Source organism: Podarcis vaucheri (genome assembly GCF_965113315.1).
Source record: "Podarcis vaucheri genome assembly, chromosome: 7".
NCBI lineage: Eukaryota > Metazoa > Chordata > Lepidosauria > Squamata > Lacertidae > Podarcis > Podarcis vaucheri.
Window position 1 is genome coordinate 41,061,462 of NC_138765.1, and position 19,054 is coordinate 41,080,515.

Genomic DNA, 19,054 nt, shown 5'->3' on the forward strand with positions numbered 1-19,054 from the left:
CAGGGTAGACAATGTTGAGCTAGACGAGCTGCGGACTCGGGGGAAGGCAGCTCCCTCTGTCGCTGGGGGAGGGGGAGGGGGGAGCCCCGACGGCGCGTCCCTAGCAACCGCCGCCGCTGCGAGGGAGAGCGGGAAGGCGGGCTGCAGGCCGAGGCCGCGAGACCCTCCCCCGCTCGCCCGCCTGGCTCTCCCCCTCCCCCTCCTGACGCAGCGGCGGCGCCTCCTCCCCCATTTAAACCGGGCGGCCTCCCGTCCGAGCGCAGCCGCGGCTCTGTCCTCCTGCCAGCCACCGACGCCCCGCTCCCAGGCGCCTGCAACGCGGGAGGCCGCGCCGGGACGGCCCCTCCGTAGGAGACGGAGGAGACCCCGGCCTGGCTCGGCACCGAGGGAGGGGACCAGCTGCTCTGGGCTGTAAGTAGACCCGCCTCCCCAGCGTCTTGGAGACCCAGATGGGGCTTGACCGACGGCGGGGTGGGGTGTCGAGGATGCCGCCGCCTCCCGCAGCACGACTTGGCAACGGGAATGCGGGGGGGGGTTGTCCCCCCCCGCCCACGGTTCTCTTCACCCCCCCCCCGCTGACGTTGCTTGGCTAACCGACGGGCTTGGCAGCTCCCCCCATCCATTCATCCATCCTTCCTTCCCTCCCCCGCCCTCTTCCTCGCCTTCCCCGCTGGAGCGATGCCCGCTTGCTCGCAGCCTGCCCAGCCGCAGTGAGCAGTCTGGCTAGCTCGGGAGCCGCCTTTGTCTCTCGCCGCCTGCCTCGCAAGCGCTCGCTCTCTCTTGCCGCCGCCGCCGCCGCCACTATGAAGGTCTGGGGACATAAGATAGAATTGCTGACAGGTAATCCGACGCCCCTCTGTTCCCTGCAGGCTCTCGGAGGTCGTGGGGTGGGGGGCGGTTGCTCCAGCTTCGGAGGCTCCCACCCCCCCACCGTGCCTCTTCTGGATTTGATGCAGCTGCGCTGGGGAGCCAGGCTAGCAGAGCTGCGGTGGACACTCCCACCCCCCCAGGGGAGACGAGGAGGCAGCAGGGGCTGCAGATCCAACACCCTCTCCCTAGCTCCAGAGGGTCAGGGTGGGGTAATTTGGCAAGGGGGTGCTCCCTAATGCCTCCCCCTGTACCTCATTTCCTAAGTAGCTAACGCTGGCATTGGGGGGGGGGGCTGTTGTGCCAAGGGACCCTGAGAGTGGCATTCCCTTCCCCCACCTTACTTGGCAAACTGTGAGGGTGTGAAAGGGTTAAAAGGGTTTGCAGGCAGCCCTGGAGGGAGCCTCTGCTCAAGGCAGCCTCCATAATTTCCCATGGGACGGCTGTGACTCAGTGGTACAGCGGCAGATGCCCTGGCTGGGGTCCAGGTTTGGTCCATGGCATACTCTGCGTTCTCCAACCTATGACTCTCCAGATGCTTTTTTACTACAACTCCTAGCAGACCCTGCTGGCTGGGACAAGTTGGAGTTGTGGTCATAGAAATCAAGCTGCCTTATTCTGAGTCAGGCCTTGGGTGCATCTAGCTTCACATTGTGCATCCAACTGGCAGGATTTGACCGAGGTTCTCTCCTGGAGATGCTGGGAACTGAACCTGGGACCTTCTGAATGTAAAGAGGATGCTCTAACCATTGAGCTATGGCCCTTGAACGCTGTCATACCTGTTGATGAGGTGGGTGCACACTCTGCACATGCTCAGAGGTGTGGTTTTATTATTTCACATGTGATCAGGGTAAGCCCTCGCGCTGAGAATTGGTTTTGGAGCAGAGACCTGCTTCAAAGCACAACTCAACCTCCGCACTCGCCGCTCCTTATAGGCTGAGGCTGCCTACTCACCATATGTCCAAAGCACATTGTTTATCCCCATAAAGATCCTGGGAACTTCAGTTTCTTAAGGGTGCTGGGAACTACCATTCCCAAGATTTTCTGGCGGGGGCGGTCAAAGCCATCTGGAGGGCATTGGTTGGGGAACATTGGTTGGTGTCAGAAGATTGCTATGGTTACAGACCAGCAATTGTCATCAAGTCCTCTGCTTCCAAATGTGCAACCCTTTCTGTAAAGGAGGTGCAAAGTCACTGGAGACAATTCCTTTGCAGCCGACACCTTCAGGAGAGCTAGACCTGTGCTAAGCAAGCTTCACAACTCATATTGCATTGATCTGGGTTAGGATGGAAGAGTCAGAGCAGGGATTTACCACTCCCCAAGTCATGTATTTTTTTTTTTTAAAGGCAAGGCATGTGAAAGGGGGTTTAAAAATTACATGCCATTAGTATTTTAAAAAGGTAAAGGGACCCCTGACCATTAGGTCCAATCGTGGCCGACTCTGGGGTTGTGGTGCTCATCTCCCTTTATTGGCCAAGGGAGCTGGCGTACAGCTTCCGGGTCACGTGGTCAGCATGACTAAGTCGCTTCTGGCGAACCAGAGCAGCGCACGGAAACACCGTTTACCTTCCTGCCAGAGCGGTACCTATTTATCTACTTGCACTTTTGACGTGCTTTCGAACTGCTAGGTTGGCAGGAGCAGGGACCGGGCAACGGGAGCTCACCCCGTCGCGGGGATTCAAACCACTGACCTTCTGATAGGCAAGTCCTAGGCTCTGTGGTTTAACCCACAGTGCCACCCACATCTCTGTTAGTATTTTAAAGCCATGTAAATATAGGTTAGTGAAAAGATTTCTACAGAAAGCATTTTTCAGTTCTTATTGCTTGGAAGCACCTTAGCAAGTTTTAAAATAGGAGCTAATGGGTGGACTCAAGATTCTTGTTTTTTGTTTTTTAAAATAAGTTTGGTACCTCCTGGACTGTTCGAACCCATTGCTCTGTTGTCACTCTCCTACACTCTTACAGGGGTGGCCAAACTGGCCATAAGCAGTTTGCCTGCAGCTCATGAAATAGTGGTGGAAGACTTGGACTGGATTTGGTCAAGTGTGCCCCAGAGCCCTCTTGCAAGGCCTTTGAGGTGCTGCTGCTGGTGATGTCAGCGAGAAAGTACTTTTTTTCTCCAGCATCGAATCAGCTGCATCATGTCCAGCAGATCTCTTCCTGGTGCCAAGGGGCATTTCAACCTCTGAATTTGTGTCCCAAGAAGGTGAAACATCATTAGCTCCACTGTGACCTTTTTTACTTGGCTTTTTTTGCTGATAAAATAAAACCACTTGGCTCAGCTCCAGCTGTGATGCTGCAGAGGGCTTAGAAATGCTGGCAGGTCCCTGTTGCTTGGGTTGCAACACTCTGGCTCCCCTCAGTGACATTGACTGGTTGCTTGGTGCTGTGTAGGCTGCAACATGTAGTGTAGATTTCTGTCCCTTGTGGTTGGTGAAAGACAGCAATAGGCAGCCTCTAGTGCTACAGGTCAAAGCAAACAAAGTGTGTGGCTGTGTCCGTGTCCTGCATTCTCATAAGGAAGGAGTGATTTGTTCTTTTCTCAAAAAACCAACTCTATCAGTTAAGGGGGCTTCGCCAGCTTTTAGACCTGTGGCAGCAGAACCATTCATTTCTTCTCTCTCTCTCTCTTTATTATTTCTATTATTATTTCATTAAATAGTGTATATAAAAAAGAGAATATGACAACAGATGAAAATTAGAAGATGGAAAAAAAACCCTATAAAGTAGGAATGTAGCACACTGGGTTAAAATAACCAAGTAAAGACTATCAGTGTTACCAGATTATCAAGTCTAGTTCCAGATTTACTAGGCTGGTGACGAGGTTTGTCTTGAAAATGATGGTTCCTCTATATATGCATTTTACATAATGCCAAATTATATAAAAAGTGGCCGGAGGTTCTAGTCCTTGTTGAAATCTCAAAATATGGCATTTCTTATCTTGTCCCACTTGAGTCTGGCTTGTAAGTGTGCAACAGAGACAGAAATTGTTGACTTTGCCCTGTTTTGCTGAGGTTTGGGGCCTGCAGGAATTACTGATTTCTGGAGCTTCTTCCAAGACAAGGTGGTTCACAACCTTGGACAGCTCCCAGTGAGACCAGGCGGCTTGCCTCAGCAGTCATCTAAAGGTAGGCGGGGCCTTCTCTTCCCATGACCCGCCCTCCGCTGCCAGTGTAAGCAAAGGCCCATGATTCTTCAAGTGTATGCTCCTGCATGGCTGGGGAGCCGGAGAAACTGGAGAAAGCTGTAGAGCAGTGTTTCTCAACCTGTGGGTCCCAAGATGTTGTTGGACTACAACTCCATCATTCCTAGCCAGCATGACCAGTGGTCAGGGATGATGGAAGTTGTAGACCAACAACATCAGTGGACCCAGAGGTTGAGAACCACTGCCGTAGAGTCATGGTGAGGATGATGGAAGAGCCATGTGTTAAAACGGGAGAGTATAGAAGGGGTGCTGAGGGTTCCCCCTCAAGAAAGTCAACTGGTGTGTCATCTGCATCCTCCCCAGACCCTAAAACAGGAGACATGATAGTCCTGGTGGGTTACCTTCGTCTTGCATGTGGCTGAGGCTGGTGGAAGTGCAGTTCCCAACATCTGAAAGGCAGAAGTTGGGCAAAGTCTGGTCTTGAGCTTGACAGCCATAATACAGACAATGTTGATCTTCTAAAACCTCCCAGTGGCTTTTGATAATGTGGATCATACCATTCTTTCACAGTACCTCCAGATCTTGCTTGGAGTTTGGAGGATGACTCTCCTTTGGCTCTGTTCCTCCTTGTCTGGATGGACGCAGGATGGGTAATTGGGGATGCTGACCCTGCTCTTGTGGTGTTCTGCTAGGATTTTCTGTAGCACTCATTCTGTTGAACTTCTCAATGAAGCTGCTGAGAGAGATTATCTGTACTTTAGGATTGAAGTGCCATTAGTGTGATGAACACATCCAGTTCTAAACATTCCAGTTTCTGAAAGTAGCATTCATATAGAGAATAATCATTTTCTTTTTAAAGAGCGTGTTGGATTACAAGTCAAGGTATAGGCAGGAAAGCAGTATATATCATCCCTGTGGAAATGGAGTGCATGTAGAAGTTGTTTAAGCAAGCAATAGTAGGAAACAGCATCTAACAAGGCGTGCACAACCTTTCTTGGGAAGGTTGGTGGCAGGTCAAAGCCTGATTAATTAATATTGAGAAAGGGAGATCAGGGCAAATCTGGACTTGCCTTATGTGGGTCCAGTGGGTTGGGCCAGTCATCTTCCACCAAGTGTAGCCTCAGGTTGTGGGTCCTTGGTGGCTGGAGTGCTCTTCTGAGACGAGCGTAGTAAATTTAAGTTTAATCCAGGCACAGTAATGTTTGTGGGATCCCCTTTTGAGGGAGTGGGACTGCCCCTATTTGATGGGGCTGTGAATTCCCCATCAGGAGAGAGGTGTGAACCAGCTCTGCTTTTGCATAGGCATCTTGCTACATTGGCTAAATTTGCTTAAAGTACAAAAGAAGAGCATGGTAGGTTGAATCAAAAGGGGCCTATCTGGTTCACCACCTTTTATTACACAGGAGCCAACCAGATGTCACTGAGATGCCATCAGAGAGGGCCTGAACACAATAGTCCCACTCCCTCTGTTGTTCCCCAGAAGCTGGTAATTCAGAGACTAACAGCATCTGGAAGGAGCAGCTACACTTTTATTGGCTACATCTATTGCATGGGCTCCATGCCTTTCTGACAGAGAGGATCCTCTAACACTCAACCTCCAGGCTTGACTGCCACAATGTGCTCCACTGGCCCTGAAGCTTCAGGCTCTGATGTTCCTTTTGCCTGCCTCCATTCCTGTTTGAGGCAAAGAGGGGCATATCAAATCTGTTAATGCTTCTGAATTACAGAATCAAGAATTGTGAAGTGGCAGGAAGGGTGCTTTGCTTGTATTGCTCCTATACACAAGAGAACTTTGGATCAGAGAATATGATGCTTTGCAGAAGGGAAGGATTTCCTGCTGGGGACTGAATGAAGAGAGAGATGTTGAGTTGGAGAACTTTGGGTGACCGACAGAAACAATTTTAGAAGAGATGAAGTCACAGGTAGGGACCCTAGAGAAAGTTGCAGAGGGGTGGGCCTACAAGTAATGTGGAAAACAAGAGAAAAGGAGAGGAAATCCTGGCAAGGCCAATGGAGAGCCTTCAGTAAGTGGCTACATTTCATCTTCATCTCCATTTTTCACTAGGAAAGGGTGACCTTTATTGGGGCCCTGGTGTAAATGTTCAGAGCAAACCTTGGGACTTAATCCTTTCTGATATTTAATCTTGAAAACCACCAAGCACTGTCTTTAGATGACAAAATTATACCCTTGTTGTTATAAGCTTTACCAGTATTGGCTGTGAAATGTCCAGAGCAATGACAGATCAAATGGCTTTCCAGACATTTTCTTGCATGTATTACGCATTCTTTAAAGTATGAGAAAGTTCTGCAGTTCAGTGTAGAGCATCTGCTTTCTATCTAGAAGGTCCCATGTACAATCTTGACAGCATCTGCAGGTAGGGCTGGGAATGGTTCCCTGCCTGAAACCCTGGAAAGTCGTTGGTTGGCAGTACAGTCGTACCTTGGTTTAGGAACAGCTTAGTTCCTGAACGTTTTGGCTCCCAAATGCTGCAGACTGTTCTGTTCTGTTTTGCAAACTATTTTTGGAAGATGAACGTTCGACGGGGCTTCCGTGGCTTCCAATTGGCTGCAGCCAATCAGAAGCTGCACTTTGGTTTTGAACATTTTGGAAGTCGAACGGACTTCCAGAATGGATTCTGTTCGACTTCCAAGGTACGACTGTACTAGCTGCTAGATGGACCTAGTACTAGCTAATCTGACCTAGTATTGGGTAGCTTCTAATGTAGTAATTGCAGATGAGCTATCAAATGTGTTCCAGAAAATCAGTTCTTGTAAAGGTGTGCCTAAAGCAATAAAGGAAGGCTCAAGAAATGAATGGACTGGAGTACTTCCTCATTCCTAGACAAGCTTTTGCTTAAGTGCAGCTGTATAGTTGGCCTTGAAATTTACCAGTTTAAGATCAGCATTTGGGGACATTTCCTCCTGGTGCTATTCTTAGCAATGCTATCAAGGCTTCCTCTCCTCTTCTGTACCTGGGCTGACTCCATGTTCTAACCTTTAAAACTCTGGTTGCCTTGTCCTACCTCTTCTTTCTGTCCTTGGACTTTTGTCCTTGCTCAAACTCTCCTTCTTCAGTCACTCTGTCCATCCAAACTTGCTGTCCTTTGTTTATATCAACTTATACAACCCCCCCCTCCTTCAAGTCTGAGAGAAATGGGACAGCTACATTCTTAGGCAGGGGCAGTATGGAAAGGAGAGGGGACTGGGGGTTCCTCCCTCCCACATGGAATGACTTAGGAGAACTCAGAGACCACCCTCAGAGCAATACTAGGACCTGGATGCAGCAGGAGACAGGATGCAGACCCCGTTTGCCCTTAACTGAGAGCCAGTGTGGTGTAGTGGTTAAGAGCTGTAGTCTCGTAATCTGGGGAACCGGGTTCGCGTCTCCGCTCCTCCACATGCAGCTGCTGGGTGACCTTGGGCCAGTCATACTTCTTTGAAGTCTCTCAGCCCCACTCACCTCACAGAGCGTTTGTTGTGGGGGAGGAAGGGAAAGGAGAATGTTAGCCGCTTTGAGACTTCTTCGGGTAGTGATAAAGCGGGATATCAAATCCAAACTCTTCTAACAGAGGAGCCCAGCTCGGTTTGCAATGACATGTGAAGTGACTCCCATCAGGGTAGGACCTCTTGCTGCCCCAAGCGTGCATCAGAATGCCTGACAAACCTCACAGGTCTGAGGGGTCTGCCCCACACCCTATTTGACATTGTAAAGCTGCAACACTGTCACCATGAGGCAAACATGGGTATGCATGAGCTGCGATGCCACATCATAGGTAGAACCAGGCAGAGGGCCTTCTCAGTAGTGGTGCCTGCCCTGTGGAATGCCCTCCCATCAGATGTCAAGAAAATAAGCAACTATCCTACTTTTAAAAGACATCTGAAGCCAGTTTAGGGAAGTTTTTAATGTTTAATGCTGTATTGTGTTTTTAATATTCGATTGGGAGCTGCCCAGAGTGGCTGGGTAAACCCAGCCAGATGGGTGGGGTATAAATAAATCATCATCATCGTCATTATTTGTGAAGGGTGTTCTGCTGAAGGAAGCCAGCAGGCAGGCAAGAGTGACAGAAGGTATCAATGCAGGACCTGGCTATGGAAAAGCAGTGGTGGCTTCCACTCCTGGCTTCTGATCACAAGGCAAAAACTCCCAACAACCTTTGTGATCCCATCTGGTCTTGCTTTGGGTGGACAGGGAAAATTCCTCCTCCCGAGTGTCCTGCTCCTTCCAGCATCTGTAGTTGGCAGGACACAGAAGGGACTGCCAGAAACACAGCCTTGCAGAGCAGGCCTGGGCCTTGGGAGCCTCCCACCCACTTTCTCCCACTCTCTGATACCTACCCTTGGTGCTTAGACTGCTGGGTCTTCCTCTTCATCCCTCCCTCCCCAGCAAGTCTCCTTTTCCTGGCAGACCCTTCCCCCAGGCTTCTATCCTGTGACTTGAGCCCCCACTCCACTCCCTAATCCCTGAGCTAGCTGGTCATCTCTTCTCCTTTCCCCTTGGCTCCCACTCCCTGCAGAATCAGTTGCCTTCTGGCCTCCCTGGGATCACCTGGCTTCCCTTCTTTTGCAGACAGCTTCATGAGTTTCTACCCAGGTGCAGAGGCCCTCTGGCTCCAGCCCAGTTCCTGCCTCTGTGCGTCACCAGGCAGGCAGATTCAGCTCCTTCTGACCCAAACTTCCCTGCCCTTGGGAGTCAGGAGAGCTAGCCTCATGACAAGGCAGCTTGGTGAGCATCAATGATGCCACTGGAAACATTTCCCAGCCCCTGCCCAGTCTGTGAGAGTTTACCAACTCTTGTTCCTCCAGGACTAGAAACTTGCTTTTTCAAAAAAGGAAAAAAAGTGAGATTCTCGGCACATTGAAATAAGAAGCCAATGCCAATTCCTGATTTAGTGCAACAGAATCATTGATGGCAAACAACTCTACCCATGACTTGATAGCCCCCCAAGCAACACAGGCCCACTGCTGGAAAGCCAAAGGAACCAGGCAATCATGAAGCCTGCTTTGTAGGGTATGCGGAGGCCATTCCTAGTAAACTGCTGCAGAGGGAGACTGTTCTGAAGGCTTCCTGCCTCCATCTGTCCTCTGCTTTACTGTGCTAAACCCTCTCCAGTGTGCAGTGAAATCGGCACTCTAGTGTGTGTTACTTGGCTGGGGCTTCTCAATGCAGCAGGACAGAGAGTGGGTGTTTGCAGCCCAGATTGTTGCCTCATTGGGGCCCCCAGAAATGTGCAGAGCTCTGGGCTCCATGAAGGAGGCATGTTGGACTGCTGCTGTTTTAGATGGTTCCTCCTTGAACCTTGGTGTGCTTTGATGAGATGCCAGCCACCTTGAGTGGGCTGTGCCCCAAAACGGTGGCTTACAAAAAGGTAATAAACAATAAAAATAAAATTAAGATGCACACCCCGCACTACTTCCCTCTCTTCCCTGGAGAGCAAGAAGTGTGCAATCGCCACATGGTGCCATCTTCTGCCCATTTGCTTCATGCACTAAATGTTCCTCACAGTTTGTGCTCTGGGTTTCGCTCCATCAGGGTGGATGAAGAGGGGTTGTGTGAAGGATTCTGCACAGCATGTTCAGACCAAGGGTTCTGCAGGGGGGAGTCCCAGAGTCTGTCTCTACCAGGTGCTTGCCTACTGGCTGGAAAGGTGCAAATGGGTCAAGACCCCATTGCAGTGAGTGGCTAACATCTTCCAGGCCCAGGATGGCCTGTGGGCAAACCCTCCTGCTGCCCCTGGTGTGCCCCTTCTGCCTCCATGTGCAGTGGCTGCTGCTGATAACGTCCTCCCAGGGCTGGTATCTGTCTCAGCCATAGGTGGCACTGCCCATGCTGCCCTGTGGCATCATCCCACTTGCATGTGCCTCTTGGCTGGCGCAAAAAGCCACAGTGCTGGATTCTTAGCCTTGTCAGAATGTTCTGTGTAGTTTGTTTCCCCTGAGGGGAACTGGGCTCCTCAACTGGAGCAGGGAGGGATAGAGTGCAGTTTACGTTTGTTTAATTTAAATCTTATTTATTTATCCTGCCATGTCTTCCCCAAAATGCACTCAAAGTGACCCATACCATAATTTTTTTAAAAAATAAAAAAATACATGGGCATCCATAAAACCACCCTCCCAAATAAAGAAAATGCAAGTACAACAAAATTGCAATGTGTTAATGAACAAAAGGAAGCAGAGCATGTTTCTTATTCCCCTTGTTCAGCTTACGACCTCCAGCTGCTCCTCAGAAAGCCAGAAGATTTTGCAACAGGCGAAGCTGGTGGTGGTATTATGAATTGCAATGCAGGAGATACTGGCAACGGCCCCAAATGAGACATTCTCCTTCCTCCCCAGGGAATGTGACTTCTTGCCAGTTAACTGCAAACAGGCAGCAAAGGTTCCCATGTATCCTGTTTCTGGCTTAAAGAAGCAGCTCTCTTTCTCTCTTTCACCTTCTCCAAGTCGCTGCTGCTGCAATCTGCGAAAAGCCAAGCCAAGGCTCACATGAGGTGGTCTCTGTTTTCGGCTTGGGCCTTTTGCATCTGGCTCTGGCAGCATGTGCAGGAGGTCACCTGGTTGTCCTTTGCCTGTGGAGACACCTGCAAGGTCTCCAGGGACAGCAATGGGAACAGGACACGGGGGGCAGAGGCTCACAGCATCTCTGTGGATGGGGAGTTGCTGTGTCCTTGTCCAGCCACTGCCATTTGCCCTCCTGCAAAACTTGCATAAGGCTGGGACCTCCGTTGGCCTGAATGAGAGGTTTTCTTCTGAAGTCAGATGAGGTGGTGGCTTTGAGCAGCTAATCTGTGGGAGCCAGAGGCACAAACTTGAAGAAAATGGGGAGTGGGGAAGACAGGGACAGTGATATGGGATGGAGTGTGAGGGGCCTCTTTCCCAGTTGCTCCAGCTGAGAAACAGCATCCCAGTTCTAGTGAGCCTCTTCCCACCTGGGAAACTGCAGATGCAGCCATGGGTGGACCACCAACTCTCTTCACAAATAGTCTTAAGCAATCCATGATTCTCCTGGCCTCAGTGTTCCCCTATCCACCCTCAAATCTGTCTTACAGGCATGATAACACTGGCCTGACTTACAGGGCTGTTGGAAGCATGACTGAGCTAATGTGGGTGAACCATCCAGGGCAAAGTGCTCTATGAATACCAAGTAGTGACAAATCCAACTTTACTTCCTGCTCCTGAGCAGGAAGCTCTGCCACCTAAAGTGTAAGGAGGTCCAGGGAAGTCTGCCTGGTTCCTGTCTGGGGCTGTGCTGACTGCTGTGCTTGCATTTTTCCTTTGTGCAGGACTTTTGCTGCAGGAAGTGACCATGGCCGGCCTGCATGAGCAGCGATTTACAGAAGAGAAGCCACTGCTTCGGGGGCAGGACACTGAGCTGGTGAGTCCTGCTGGATTTGGCATCACTTAGCAAAACATTTTTTTAAAGGGAACAAACCAAGTGGTAGCTGATAAGTGTATGGAATTGACAAGAGGGCAAGCAACCCCTAGACTTAAATCTAAGCTCTTCACAGGACTGGTGCAAGGTTCAGCCATTGTCAAACTGCTTTGGGAACAGTGTCCATGATGGTCTCAGACTCAAAAGATACCTGAGTGAGAAATTACTCAGAAAGTCAGCAACAGTTGGGAAGGACTCTTCCCTTAAAGCCCTAGTTTTGGGCATCTGATCGACTAGTGGGGGGACAAGGCTGATGCACTAGGTAGGTCTTTGGTCTCATCTAGCAAGGTTCTTAAGATATTTGTCCTGAAACTTGTGCCAGTATGACTTTGAGCTGGTCACACACCCATCACTTTCATTCCAGAGGCCTCTTCCACTGGAGATCTGTGGCCTGTGGCCTCAGGACCAAATTCAGACCCTTTATACTGCATAGGCTGCCAGTTGCTCACTCAGAGGCAAGAGGGATGTATGTGGGTGTAGAGATGGCCATTGGGCCATAAGCAGGAAGCAGGGCCCTGCCTGCCACCCTCCATTCCTTCTTCAGTATGGATCCCCTCTAAACAAGAGGATGAGCAGAGCCTGATGGAAAAGCCAAAACCCTCCTGGACATGTTGGCAGGTGGGCCTCTGATGTGATGCTGATGTGGGTGCCACCAATAAGGAACTTAAGATACAAGCCTGGTGAGCCATGTCAGTAACAAAGAAGTTTGGAAGCTGTCTTCTGCCATGATATGTATGCGGATATTTATATCTTGATTTAAATCCAGCTCCAAACAGGTGTGTGCAAGTGAAATTCCAAACTCTGGCTGACTATCATTTTCTCCTGGCTTGAGGAGAGAGAGGTCAGTCTACTTGGTACTTCACACCAGCACACAGCCAACTTCCCAATTTCCACTTGGCATCTACCCCACGGCCTCTGGCCAGCATGTTGACCAACCAGCCTTCCTCCCAAAATCTGTGCTCTAGAGACGGGCAGAGATTCTGCTAGGCAGTTGCACATACTCTTAAAAACTGCAAATTTGAGAGGGAGGTTGGCGGTTGTATGGCTGTGACATTGCCAAGGTTTGCCAGTGACAATCTGGAACACCTCAGATTCTCCACCCCGATTTGTAGAGAGTCAGGATAGATCCCAAACTTGCTGTGACAGGCAGCTGAATGATCCTCCTTTCAGGAAACACAGTATGGTGATGACGTCCCAGGTTTGGGGAGTGCACTCAGGAGGCTTGAAAGAAAGTCACGAGCTAGAATAACCTGATGAGAAGTAGTGGTTTGATTTGGTCTGTTTCCTTCCCAGGAGAATTCAGATACTTTCCTCTCTGCAGTGAACACAGACTGGAAGGTAAGTTGCAATGTCTTCTCCTTGCCTTTGTGCGCCTGTCATGCTCAGCATGGTTCAATACATGCAGGCCGGTGGCTTAAAAATGTCAGAAATGGCATTTTGGGGCTGCAAGGAAAGGCACCTATTAAGTCTGAACAAAGGTGTGCTGTTCAAGGTTTTCTCACCTGCCAGGCTGTGCTTCCATTGGTCAGTTTCTTTTAGCTAATGTGGGAGCCAAATGTGTGGTTTAGCAAAGTCCATCTGGCAGGTGTCCCTAGTGATTTTTATGCAATTAACCACATGAGTTGTGATGTTTAAGACAGCTTTTGTTTATTTAAAGTCGGATAACAAGCAGAGTTGCAATTGGGTAACTAGGCAATGGCCTTATCGGACTGAGCAAAACCAACATCACAGGCAGTAGCTGAAGAACAAGGCCATAGGTTTATCCATCTGTGTCAGCAAATTCCTTTGCACGTCTTCAGAGACATATTGACTCTGTTACGACAGGAAAGGGGGGGGGGTTATTAGTTTGTGTTTTTTTGTTCTTATTTTTCTCTTGTATTTTGTGTTTTTATATTGTATGTCTATGTTGTGATCCGCCCTGAGATCCACGGATGAAGGGCGCTCTACAAATTTAATAAATAATAAATAAATAAGAATAACATCTATTCATACTTTTACTGCCTTTACACCTTAGGCTATCTGTCAGTGTACTTATCAATAATTTTCTCACCGCATCTCCCAAGTTATCTTTTGGGCTACTCATCACTACATACGGTCTTTTTGTCACATTAGCTTTCTTTATGTAGCCTTCACCAACCCGGTGCCTACCTTTCCCCGGGACTAGGTAGAGAAGGCAATACTTTGGTTCCTTCTCCCACAACTGTCTTTGCCTCTGGAAGGGGGCAGCACTGGTGCGTGAAGGTGATTTATTGTGGAGGTTGAGACACAACCTTTGCACAGCGGAAGGACTGACTCTTACTGCACAGGGAGTAACAGGGTAAAACCTTCAGGCACCTGCAAGGGGTACGCCCTGACAGGCCTCAGGCTGAACCCTCTGTTGTGGGTGAGATGCCACCTGCAAAGAAGGGAAGTCCATTACCTACCCAGTCCAAAGATTTTTCCTCTCCCTTGCCTCAAGAACCTCACCTTTTGCTCCGGAGAGGGATTTTCAAATATTGTGGTGGTGTCTCTTGTTTCCCAGTCACTAAAGATAAGAGAGATGCCTTTGTTCCCTGAATTTGCAATCCATCTGGGGCTCTAGGTTGGAAGATCACAGTGAGACATCAAAATGACATTTACCCAAAACCCTAATCTGTGGAGGCTACCAGGACTCTTGATTGAAATAATTGCAGACTTGAAGAGTGTGGTTGTTATTGAGTCTTTTATTGTTTAATTTAACAATTTAAACTGTAATCGTCATTATCAGGGCAGCTTGACAGTCAGTTTCTTCTGGGTCAAAGCAGACGGGCGGATGTGCATATTGATTGGATAGGTGAGCGGACTGCTCATCAGAGGAAGACCCCAACTTTGTGGAATGGTGTTCGGAAGATTGGAAAATGGGCTTAGACATCTGGCATGAGCCTGACTGGATAGCAGGCACATCTGCCCTTTCCAGTCTAGCTCTGGAAGTTTAGCTCTCCTGACAGCAGGAACTTGCTGTGGAATGGCTTTATCCCAACCTGGTGCCCTCCCCTCCAGATGTTGTAGTCCAATAACATGTGGATGGCATCAGGTTGGGTAGAGCTGTTGTGGAAAGGAAGGTGGCTTGTTGTCTGTTGCAGAAGCTGCGTGGAGGGGTGTCGAGTGCCTGAAATCCAAGCTCATTTGGCTGGGAGGAATTGCTCTTGTTTCCATGGTAGTGGTTGCTTGAGCAACAGTTCTTTGAGTATTCTCATGTCAAAGCTTCAGCAGCTCTTTTGCGTGCCACTGACTTTTCTTTTGTTTTCATACTCAAAGAGACAAAAGTCTTCAGCTTCTGAGCCCTCATTGCTTAGACTCTGAACTGTCATGTGGGGAAGGATGGAGACCATGCTAACGGCTGGCCTCCCCAACAAGCAAAGCTCAGGCAAGGGTGGGCTGCCTGGGAAATTGCCCAACTCCTCTTCACCTGTATGCTGTACAAGCCTGGCAGGAGCTGCCTCTGGTCCTCTAGACTAAGACATTTGTTATATGTTGCTGTTGTTCTGTAAGTAGCCTTGGTGTTTGAAAAGCAAGCAAAACACAAATCATTTTAATATAGTGTTAAAAATAAATATTTGACATATCCACAGTTTTTCTCCAATGCATACTCTGAGCATCCTCAGCATAATGTCCTAGTTTTGACCACAAGGGAGAATCCCCAGACAACTTGGCACTGTCTCCACTCCCTCCCTCCCTCTTTCCATGCCTTTCTGTGGTTGGATCCCTTTTCCTCAGATGCCGATGTAAGGAAGAACCTGAGTCATGGAAGTTGAATAAAACATGGGAGACTAGCCACACAGAGGCAAACTTGTTTTGCCTCATCCTCACAATGGTAGGGCCTGGGCTTCCTGCTTCTTGCATCCCTTTGATTTGCTGATACGAGGATCTCCAAGCAGTGTTAACTGCAGGTTAGATTGCAGGTTCCTGCTCAGTATGCATTTATGATTATTCCAGCCGCTCCAGAGCTGGTCTTTTTGGAACTGCACAGACCAGGTCTCACTTTGACTCTCAGTGTGGTTTGGTGCGCTGGATTCAATGTGTTTGCCTACACTTCTTAGACAACTGGATGGACTTTCAAAAGCAGGGCAGGAGAGCTCCTTCTCCTCCTCCTAACCACACCTCCTAACTGTGCACATTCTTCCCTGTTCCACCCTTCATAGCTACCACACCATGGACCTCTACCACAACCTGGTAGGAGGAGACCTCTCCTTTCACTTACTGTGATCTCATTCACTGTGGCCACAGCCACATTTCTTGCTGTTCAGGGGCTAACAAACATCTCAGTCATTTTCTTCTAACATTTCGCAAAGCCTCTGTCTGCTTGCTTTCAAGTGTATACTCCTTGCTAGAAGTACAGTGGTACCTCGGGTTACATACGCTTCAGGTTACATACGCTTCAGGTTACAGACTCCTCTAACCCAGAAATATTACCTCAGGTTAAGAACTTTGCTTCAGGATGAGAACAGAAATTGCGCGGCAGCAGCGCGGCAGCAGCGCGGCAGCAGCGCGGCAGCAGCAGGAGGCCCCATTAGCTAAAGTGGTGCTTCAGGTTAAGAACAGTTTCAGGTTAAGAACAGACCTCCAGAACGAATTAAGTACTTAACCCGAGGTACCACTGTACTTGATTGTAAAAACATCCCCTAAAACCAAGCAAATTTCCTATGCTTGATGGAGAGTTTCTTGCAGAATTTTACAAATATGTTGTAAATAAAAGGTGATCAGAGGCGGAGCTAGCTGCTCTGGCACCCGGAGTGGCATGCACAGGGGTGCGCCACCCACGGTGAACATCCGGGGGGGGGGCAATGTCACCCCCTCAGGGATGACACCTGGGGCAAACCGCACCCACCACACCCACCTTGCTCCACCTCTGGGTGTGATGCAAATATTGTAATCCTGCTGAACTGAGACATAGCAGAGTGGTAGAGCCTCTGCATGTTTGTCTGCTTCAATTAAAATTCCTCATTAACCTGAGTTACTTAACCTGAGGTACCACTGTATTAAAATTCTGTGCCCATCATAGCTGGATTGTGTGACCAATATGAAATTGTCTAGTTTTGCTCACCATGAGAAGGGACTGCTGAAAATCTGGTTCAGCAGCTGCTCTGACTTCTGAAACTTCAACCATCAGTGCCCAGACACTTTATAGCTGTAAAGGATCTTGCTTTTTAAAAATTAAAGAACCATGAAATTCTCAGAAAGTTGAATTCTTTGCCTTCAATTTCACGTAATCTGCTTTTCCTGCTCTTCCTGATAATGTAAGTCCAGGTCCTTTTTGAAGCGCTTGTGCAGCGTGACTACATTGGGCTTTAAACTATCCTGGCTGTCAGTTTCCTTGGAGGGCTCTGGGTTTTTGCATCTTCAGAGAGTTTTCCTGCTTCGTCACCAGAAATCTGGATGGTTTTTGTAGGAGCTGGCACAGGAACACAGACCATTGAACATCTGTGTGCACTTATCCTCATAAAAGATACAGAGAGAGAATGAATTAATAGCTGATGAAATAACTGCTAGAGCCGGGTTTTATTCCATTTCAGTTCCAGGTAGACAATGTTCTGTGGCCTGTGAATGATGGGAATGAGCTGTTCTTCCCATTAGGAACTGCAAATGCTGCCCCAACACAGCCCGTGAAATCACTCCTGCTGTTTCCTGGCACAAGTGACAGCCTTCTTTCTGCTACCCCAGCTCTAAGAAGGAGTGCTTCTGGTCATTGCAAGCATCGATTAAAAAAAATAAATCACATTAATTCATGTCTTCAACTACTGCTGGTCTGTGAGCTACTTTGTGCTCCTATTGCAAGTCATTGCAGGATAAGATTCACTGAAGCTCAAGTCCAGTGATCCATCTTTTGTTTATTTATTTATTGGATTTGCAGACCACCTTTCAGTGCAAGATGCCCAGGGCGGCATCTCGTGAAAGCAGGAAAAGCACCATATAGAAGCCACACAAATGGCCCTAGCAGCAGTTTCCGAGTGTCAGTAAAATTAGTATATTTATAAAATCCAACAAGCCATTAAAAAACACAACACAGAGCACTGCATGCCAAAAAGTTCTGTCGTCAGACGTCCCCCCCCCACCTAATTTCAAATACTGTGTCAGTGCATGTAGAATGAGATGCTAAAGAAGGGCCTCCAATGAAGAGCAGGCTCATATGGGCCAAAGGTGAGCCCGTTCGCAAACAGTTCAGGGCTTTGTTGGCTGCTAAGCAGAAGCTAGCAATGTCTGTCAGTGGTGAGCAAGGATGTCATTATGCCCCGCTGTCAAGGATCTCACCCCTGCAGGAGTCTGGTCACCTTCTCCCCATGGCAGTTCCTCCTCTGGGCTACACCACAGAGGCAATGCTGCACTCCCATATTATAACTGGGGGAGGAAACCTTCCCCACTTCATGTTGCTCATAATTTTCTAAATATCTCTCTGACCTCCACAAAGTGGGGCTTTCCAGCTGAGAAAAACATGGCTACAGTGCTTCAACCTTTACACGTGTGGAAGGCATTTTAGCCCCAGGATAATTTCCCACAATATTATTTTTGAGACAGGTTGACTTGAACTGCGAGTCCTATTCCAGGTGTGGCCACAACATTGGCTTACGAAATATTATTAAATGTTTGGCTTTCTTAATAACCTCTTGGAACTGATTTTGCTTCTCTCTCATTGCAACAGTCCACCGTGTGGACCCTATCTAAGATCTCTCTCTTGGATAATCGCAACCAATTTCTTAGCTCGTTCCAGTTCTCTGGTCACATGCTGGCTACCCCCAAATAATTCTGAATCCTTTCAATATCAGCAGTTTTGATTGGTTTAGGATTTCTCCTGCAGTCCTACCAGTGAGAGTTACATGCTTTATTTACATGTTCCACCTTTATTGGTTGGTTCTTCAGACACACAAATTTGGAAATAGTGCCGTTAATTTCTAAATAAATCTAGATTGTTTTGGGTAAGGGCCATAGCTCAGTGTTGCAGCATAGGTTCTACATGCAGAAGGTCCCAGGTTCAATACACACCATCCGCAGGTAGACCTGGGAAAGACTTCTGAATTCTGAAGAACTGCTACCAGTCAGAACAGACAATAGTGAGCTGGTTGAACCAATGGTCTGACTCAGTGTATGGAAACTCCCTGCACTCCAAATTTGCTAACTTCTCCCAGGGGTGGCTCTTTAAAGTGACCCCAATGCAAAACAGTGGCAACATTGAGCCAAGAGGGTCCTTGGCCTCCCAGGGTCTTTGGCCTTATAAAAACCAGAAGATCCACCAGGAACTCCTTTCTAGCTTCTGTTTCTCACCTTTCTTTGAAACAAGCTTGATGGAGCCCCTGAAACTCCTTTCTGGGTTTGAACCTGGCAAACTTTGCTGTCATCTATGCAGCAACAGCCAAGTCTAGCCCTCTCTCATCACATTTCCCTATAGTCCAGTCATGGAGCAGCTGCTTTAGCGTTATGTTCTTCATTCTCCACTTTCACTTGTTGGAGGCTAATTAGGGCTGCTACTCCACACTCAGTCTGCTTCTGCAAACAATGATACAGAGTTCAACTGAAAGTGCTCATGTGTAGATGAAGGTGTACAAAAGCACATATGGAAAAATCTGATCTGTGACACGCACATGCATACGGACACTCTGGAGTCT

At 48.6% G+C, this 19,054-nt stretch overlaps 1 protein-coding gene across 3 annotated transcripts in view; it reads left to right on the forward strand.

Annotated features, from left to right (window-relative positions):
* Positions 1–234: 234 nt before the first annotated feature.
* NDRG4 (NDRG family member 4) overlaps positions 235–19,054 on the forward strand; it is a 50,168-nt gene continuing 31,348 nt past the window's right edge. Inside the window, exons 1-3 of one of the 3 annotated variants that reach the window (XM_082230788.1) lie at positions 235–411; positions 11,290–11,381; positions 12,732–12,776. In XM_082230788.1, the coding sequence (XP_082086914.1) occupies positions 11,313–11,381; positions 12,732–12,776 (114 nt within the window). In that variant the 5' untranslated portion in view covers positions 235–411; positions 11,290–11,312. Of the gene's footprint in view, positions 412–587; positions 841–11,289; positions 11,382–12,731; positions 12,777–19,054 lie in introns of those variants that run through there. The other 2 variants (XM_082230787.1, XM_082230786.1) reach the window with 2 other exon arrangements.